This window comes from Aplysia californica, unplaced genomic scaffold, assembly GCF_000002075.1.
Source record: "Aplysia californica isolate F4 #8 unplaced genomic scaffold, AplCal3.0 scaffold01504, whole genome shotgun sequence".
NCBI classification, from domain to species: Eukaryota; Metazoa; Mollusca; class Gastropoda; order Aplysiida; family Aplysiidae; genus Aplysia; species Aplysia californica.
In genome coordinates this window covers 36,710-44,982 of record NW_004798774.1, presented here as the reverse complement: position 1 = coordinate 44,982, position 8,273 = coordinate 36,710, and the positions used below count along the sequence as shown (strand labels likewise).

General features: G+C 42.8%; 1 protein-coding gene across 1 annotated transcript in view; it reads left to right on the top strand.

Moving 5' to 3' along the window:
• The first annotated feature begins 7,489 nt into the window (after positions 1–7,489).
• The window catches only part of LOC118479038 (homeobox protein 2-like), a 28,442-nt gene continuing 27,658 nt past the window's right edge, over positions 7,490–8,273 (top strand). Inside the window, exon 1 of the mRNA XM_035973609.1 lies at positions 7,490–7,555. Coding sequence (XP_035829502.1) covers positions 7,490–7,555 — 66 coding nt within the window. The remainder of the gene's footprint in view (positions 7,556–8,273) is intronic.

Below are 8,273 nucleotides of genomic sequence, written 5' to 3'. Positions count from 1 at the left end.
TTGGCGGGTGCTCTGATGTGGTAGACTTGTTCGGTGGGCGATTGGCGGGTGCTCTGATGTGGTAGACTTGTTCGGTGGGCGATTGGCGGATGCTCTGATATGGTTTACTCCTTCTTTCCTATCAAACATCTATTATTCTTATTTCTCCCCTCCTTCTTTTTTGTGTTTGGTGCTCTCTTGTAACACCTATTTTAGTTTTAGTAAAGTTTTTACGGCGCTCGCAACTGCATAAAGTCTTATGAGAGCCATGTAACACCTACCTAATCCTCGACACATATAATATATGACTGTAATGCGTTGCAAGTGCCGTAAAACTCTGACCAAAACTTAACTCTAAAAGACTACCCTGCTCAACATGGTCGATTGTGTGACAAAAACTGAACTCATACATGAATATTTCCCCTGTACGGTGCCTCAGAATTATAAAGTTCTATCTTACATTTTTGGCCGTTTTTGAATTACTCGACCTTGAGATCAGAAACCAAATGTTCTATCTGCTCTATCCAAATTGTAAGGTTATGCAGAGTCATTATCAAGATATATTCAAAGAATGGCATTAGCAAAAGCTTAAAATGTTGTGAAACTCAAAACTTTTTGCGTTGAAATTCTCAAAACTATGTGAAACTCAATTTTTTTACAGTTAAAATTTTCAAAACGAAGTAGGCTACTGAGTTGAGAGAACCTTGTAATTCTTGGTTAGCGTAAAGCCTGATTAGGAAGACTCGGTTCTGCTCGTTTTTTGTTTGGATTTAGGTTTACACTCACCGTCTGAGTCTAAATTTAAAACATCTTTAAAGACACTTTTAATTAAATCAATTTTATATTAGCAGATTCATGTTCAGCACCATGCTATGTTAATGACTATGTATCCATTTATGTATGAGAATTGCTTTGTGTATATTATTGTATTATGTAATTGGTAAGCTGGTCAACACAGTCGTGAAACTCCATGTCTGGCTCCTGCTCGTGTAGCTTGACCCAGTTCATCGGACAAAATATCTCCTGTCCGTATTTCGCCTCACCGTGTCGCTCCAAAGGTATGATGCAAGCCAATGTGTGCGACAGTTCGTCTGTTGTTTGTCTCCATACTGGCTGGGTCACTCTCCAATCATCAGAGTTGTTGTTGATATGTTGGTGAGTAGTGGTGGTTGTCGGCGATGACCATGCCTCTGGTAAGCTACTGTTGAAAGCGCTGGGTTCTCGTTGTGTCCTCGTTAGGGTGGCCAGGCTGCCAATCATGGTTGAGAGGAACTCGAAATACGGAATGTCTCCCTGGAGTTGTACAACTGTGGTAAACACCGAGTAGAAGGTTTGATCGGCATTGAAGGGAGTCAGGAAGACTTCTGGGGTGAAATCTGTTTGAACGATCTCAACTTTTATACCGTGTTTCTGTTTAAAGATACACTGAACAAAGTCAGCCATTTTGAATTGTTGCATCCCTGGGTAGGAATGGTTTTGCCAGGCGAAGAAGAACATAGCCGTCATATCGTTCCAACACTTGCCTTGGACAACAGATACCGTAGAGCATTTTTTATGAACACAAGGTATTGTAGGATCTATTATGCTGCACTGCATCTCAGTCCAAATGGGTAAACCCATATTATTAATTGATCTCCTGACAGACACTTGGCCGTTTTCTAAATCGAAGTCCATGGCAATTGCGAATCTGAACCTTTTGGGTGTCATTACAAGTGACCTGCACCTCAGCCATGATGCATCAACGTCTTCGGGCATGGTGTAATATCTGGCGAAGAAATACATTGAATGAAACTGTACTGTCTGGCGATGAAATAATTCTAATGAAACTGTATGAGGATGATTGGGAAAAGCACAAGACTGGTTGCATAAATGGCTCAAAGGCCTTTCTTTACTCACTCACTCACTCACTCACTCACTCACTCACTCACTCACTCACTCACTCACTCGTAGAGAAAGAGAGAGACAGCGAGAGAGAGAGACAGCGAGAGAGAGAGAGAGAGAGACCCACATACACAAACAAGAAAGAAAGACTGACAGGCAGACAGGCAGACGATAGACAGACAGACAGACATACAGACAGACAGACAGACAGACAGACAGACAGACAGACAGACAGACAGACAGACAGACAGACAAACAGAGAGACCGGTGGGGAGAGGGGTGGGGAAGGGGGTGGGGGAGGGCGGGCCATGGAAGAAAAAGAAAGGAAGCGAAAGAAAGAAAGAAAAGAAAGTAAGAAAGAAAAAGCGAGACCTTTCCGTGTGAGCCAAATCCGCCATGATTTGATTGGTGCTGCTCCCGTCCAGATTCAGGGGCGCGTCTACCCCAACCTCCCACAGTCGTGGCCTCCACAAGGTCACGTTGCTCCGTCTCGTGTGACACACGAGCACCGACATGTTCTTGAACACAAACCCGCTCCACATCTCGGACACGTACATGCTGATTGAGAGAACAAAGTAAGTACGCTGAGATTGGCTTCTTCTCTCATTCAAAAACCTCAATGCATCTAATCTACAGACTTCAACAGAAGTTAAGGACCACTTTGACAGACAGCCCTGATTTTAAAAACAAAACGAAAGAAAGAGTTCAAGGAATGCTTCAAATTTTTTTTTTGCTCTGAAACTGTTAATGCATTACCAAGGTGTACTGCAAAGCTTCCTAAAGGGGCATAACCACAACGTGCAGCATGGAAATCCCCCGTTACTTTTTTTATCGACTTGTCTGCGACACCATGGACATTCCTCTGTTTAAATTTCTGGTGCACGTCATAAACGGACGCACGGTCTTGAACTGTGCTCACTTTATTGGCAATATAAGCTGCCGTTTGCGAAAAATCCAGTATCGCATCGATTGCCTTCAAGGTGAAAGCCGAGAGACTTTGTTCGTGCCAGAGCTATGGCATGGCTGCAGGGTGGAGTTGGGGCCCGAGAAGTTGCCAGAAGGCTTGCAGGGTCACACTCTGTCATTGTCCGCTTGAGGCAACGCCATCAAGCCACTGGATCAATCCAAGAACGCCCACGTGCAGGTCGACCCAAGAAGACCACTCAGAGTGTTTGAAAATGGTCCTTAACTTATGTTGAAGTCTGTATTATATTGCAGTTTGGTGAAATCGGGCACTTGTCAGAATAACGAAATCAGAGAAAGAAGCTTGAAGCATTTTCCGCCAGTTATGACATTTTTATGGAATTTTCTTTTTTGGCTCACCCACTTTTACGTACGCATAAAAACACATTTCCTTGTGAATTTTATTCAAAAACAATGATTAAAGACCCATAATATTATGACATTTTTCACTTTTGAAGGACTCTCTAGCTATTGAAGGTATCAAAATTTGGCAGCCATTTTCTCGCTAATTTCACCACGGAAACCAGCCGACCTCACCTCCTTCAATCGCAAACATTTTGACTTCTATTCAAGATGGATGGATATTTATTTCATTTTGAAGCATGTCAAAAGAAAGAGCTTTCAGATGACACCAATAACTCCTTTACTTTAACTTTTTTCTTCTGCTTGTACCGGTTGGTGTCGCGGGGAGACACAGGCGTCTGTCTGCAGCAAGTCGTGTGGCCTGTAGGAGGGACATTCCGTGAGCTCTGAGGGTGTCTGCCACAGATTCACTCCATCGTCGCTTTGGTCTTACTCTGTCCCTCCATCCAGAATATTTAGTGTTGTATGCTCTCAGAGCTGGAAGGTTTGAGGGCATCCGCGTGAGGTGTCCGAACCGCTTGACTTTTTGTTTTTCAATGTGTGGTGGTAGGACTGGTGTTGCTCCTACGGTGTCACTTATGAATTCATTTTTTATTTTGTCTCTTCTTGTTTTGTTGACCGCTCTTCTCAATCATTTTATCTCGCAATAGCACCACACGCCCAAAAATTGACGAGAGCCTGATACTTCCGCGTCGTGACACCATTTATAAAGCTGTGTCTATGGGGCGTGAAAATAATACACCTGCACTTAAGATTACACATGTGCTCATTCTGGGGATAAGGGAAATCTGAGATTCACGTTTATTCTCGTACAAAAGCCTCAGTACATCTGTCATAATATTTATAAACCCATGTCGACAGGCCGTAACATAAATAACACTCACACACCTGTTACAAATACAATTACATACCTGCTCATTCTGGGGACAAAGAAATCTGAGATTGACATTTTCTCTGGTAAAAAGAACTACAGTAGCTCTGTCATTTAAAAGGCTGTGTCGATGGGGAGCAGAAAATAGGACTAGATCAGATCAGATCAGATCAGATAGGATAAAGTGACAATTTATTGTCCCAAAGAGAAACGTTTCTTGGCTATAAAAGAGTGGTAAGAAAAAACAGATGTAGATATACAAAGAATTTAAGTTATATTACTTTCGTAAACAATTCTATACGAAGTGAAAATAAAAAGTTGACAATAACAAACATTTGATATATCACATCAGATGCGCCTTTCAACCCCACGCAAGAATTCATCACAGACCTAATGAGTTATAATGTTTATATGTATAGATAAAACAGTATAACACGGATAGGTCGAACACAGAAGACTCGAAATCATGCATCCGTCGAACTCTGCTGGAGTCCCGGTTTTTCCCCTCTTCCTGATCTTTGTAAAATATCCCCTTAAACTACAGATCCCTCAAACTACCGAGGCCAGTCCCGACGAATTCGAGCTACCCGTTTAATACTGTATATTCGAATTATAAATACGTCTACAATTAAAACTATTAAAAAACCTACCCGGAATGTTCGTCCTCCTCGTTAACATATTCCTCCCAACCTGGGCACTGACTGACCACGTAAATGCCCACCGCCTGGTCACACTCGATGCTCCGGTTGAATTCTTCCCACGAGCTGGTGGTGAGCAGGAATGGACACTCGCCGGTGACGTGTGAGCAGCAGGCGTTGTGGGCGTGGCAGTGGAAGTGGCAGACACAGGATCCGGCGGCTCTGTCCAGGCATCGGCTCTCACACGAGCGGGGGTCTACCACATGGGAGGGATGTGGTGGGGGGTTTTTGGTTTTGTTTTTTGTTTTTGTGGGGTTATTTTTTTTTTTTAAATTTGGGGGGGGGGGGGGGAGGGTGTTGTAGAAAAACATAAGTAAAAATTATAAATGATATAAACAAATTACATTTGAATGATTCCCCCTTGCGGACATTTGGGTTACAATGGCAAACATACATAAGTAGATACATAGTTAGAAATGCATCCATACATTAATATATATCTGCATAAATACATATATATACACAAATACAGAATATTACACAAATACAGAACAATTTCACAGACATGCACATGTACGGTTTTTAACCTTACGTAAACTCCCCCCCCCCCCCCCCCCTTAAGTAAAAGACTTCAGACAGATTATGTGTCTGACTGTCAGTCTGCCGGTCTCTCTCTCTCTCTCGCTCTCTCTCTCTCTCTCTCTCTCTCTCTCTCTCTCTCTATCTATCTATCTATCTATCTCTCTCTCTCTCTCTTGCTCTCTCTCGTATTTGTTTCTCTTCATTATTTCTCTATTTCCCTTTATATGTGACATAATAAAGAACAAATGAAAAAGAAAATCACCACAACGGATTACAAATTACAGCAGGTCTCATTATTTATTCTCCGTCGAGGTCACTCTAAAATCGTTTCTCTCCATGCACTCTATAATAGTATATTATTATCGTGCCGAATTTCTTCTCTTTACTTGCATTAAAGTCCTATCTCTCCCCCCCCCCCCCTCTTTTATACATACAACGCCCGACTGCTTCTGTACCCCTCCACCCCCTCCCCTGTTTCCCACGTAGGCGTTTTTGAACGTATTCGTATATGCATTTGCGTGTTTGTATGTCTGTATTTGCTCCTGTGTGTATGTGTGTGTCTATGTGTGCACGTGTGTGTGTGTGCGTGTGAGAGAAAGTGTGTGTATGTGTGTGTTTGTTTGTATGTGTGTGTTTGTGTCTCTGTGCATGCGCGCTCGCGTTTTCGAATACCTTCCGAATAGCTATATATCCGAACAAAAACATCATCATCATCATCATCATCATCGTCATCATCATAATAATAATAATAATAATAATAATAATAATAATAATAATAACAATTTTTTTAAAATAAAGTTGTTCCCGCATCCAATCCAGACACTGGGGATTGTCTTGTTAGATTGTTAGTGAGACAACTTCCTCGGCCTTCGGCATTTTGCCTTTATTTCCCCATCTCGAAGTCAGGTACCCAGTACGGCTGGGTGGCCAGAAGGGGGCGAAAAAATCCGTGTCCAAACCAAGGCTCGAACCCGAATTTTGTCGCCCCCTTTCGGACCTTTTTTCGGACCTTTTTTTTCGGACCTTTTTTTCGGACCTTTTTTTCGGACCTTTTTTCGGACCTTTCCGCCTCGGAGACGAACGCAATAATAATAATAATAATAATAATAATAATAATAATAATAATAATAATAATAATAATAGTAATATGTTGTTGTTGTTGTATTGGATCAAGCGTTTACCTTCAGAAGACCAGAGAAAGGGAAACGTTTCCTCTATCATGTCTGTATTACTCTGGTTGGTCCTTGAGGTTTGACTGTCTCCACCTTTGGACGACTTCGTCGTCTGGTCTTCCAAGTTTTCTTTTTCCTGGCTAGTCGCAAACTCACATGTATTATGTTCCAATGTATTTGATCCTTGCTGCGATGAGTGGGTAAGAGAGTCGCCCTGTGTGTTAGCCGTAATGTGATGGCGAAAGGTCTGTTCCTCTTTGATTTCTGACATTTGGTTTAACGTTGTTCGCTCAAAGAGAGTTGAGGCTTGCCACGGCCAAGTACTATATTCTGGCCCTGAGGTAAAAGAAATTTGCTTTTCCGTGACTTTATGATTTGAATCGAGCTTTTGGGTATTTGTAGACAGAACTGCCATCAGTGGGCCCTGAGAACTTAGTGTTGGAAGGACCGATGATGGAGGCATAGAAGCATTGTGATCAGAATCAACTCGTGCTCCTGAAGTAGATTTCGTAGACGAGTTGTTTTTGTCTAATACTAATACAAGAGAGTCACCGCCATTGTGTGTGACGTTTTCCTTCGAGTCCTTGACAGTCTCCTTTTCGAGTTGCCTGTCAGATGGAAATGGGGGACGAGTCTTCTCATCAGACGTCAGATCTGAAGCGTTTGTGGAAAGGTTACCTTGGACATCGTCTGCTGAGCTTACACCGGATATGTTGTGGTTGTTCGGTCCATCAACTAGGGTGGCCAATAGTAAGTGACCACCGCCGCCCTGCCTGTGATCATCTGGACGCCATTTGTCGGTTCGTGGACACTTGATGGCTTCACCGTGCTGTCCGTTGCTTCCACTACAATCTGCTCTGCTCGTTTTACTGCTGTTTCCAGAATTTTCCTTTTCCTCTACTCTAGACAAATTGACAAAATTATTGTCCCACCTAGCATTCTCACTACCACTTTCGTTTCCAGTTTCATCTTGCGGTAGGGGAGGTGTTCTGCTAGCGCCGGGGTTATGAGATATCAGGAGAAATCCTGTGTAACTTTCCATGGTACTTTGTGATGCTGTCGCGGTGCTGTCCTCGATGTCAGTGGTGGAGGGCGGGGCGGAGATGGTATGGCATGTGAGTGGGAAGATGTGTTGTTGGCACAGATAGAGGAGCACACCTAAGGTGTGTTGTACTAGTTGTAGGCGACGTGCATGCATCTCGGTGGGGTGTAGCCTACGCTTACTTCGAATGTGTGTGTGTGTGTGTGTGTGTGTGTGTGTGTGTGTGTGTGTGTGTGTGTGTGTGAAACTGTTCGCTAGGGCCGTGTTTTGCTATGTGCGTGTTAGACTGTATAATAACCATAAATACAAATCTATGTCTAAATTATGAGTGTTTATATACACAAATAGTAATAGAGGTGTCTTCTCTTTCGTTTGTTCACGATCTCCCGCTTCATCTACCTTTCATATACGATATACGAACACAACCCCTTTCAATACTGTAAAGTTATAAATGGAGGAAAGGGGGGGAGGGAGAACAGCAGGGGTAAGGGGGGGGGATTTTTATTAAAGATAAGACGACGCTAAAACGGAGGTAGGTCAAGTCCTAATATCTCCCCAAACGATCCACATTCTTGAAAGTTCCCTAGGGGATACGAGCCAAGGTCATGAGCACTGAATGAAATAAAGCATGCTACTGTCTGCGTTAACTGCTTGCCTCTATATCCAGGTGTTTTCTTTTCTCCGTTCAAGGAGCTATTTTGCATTTTTGTTTCCCTTATCTTTATAATTAAAACATTTATCAGACAATCAAGGCCTTGCACTGATCTCAACCCCCCTCCTCC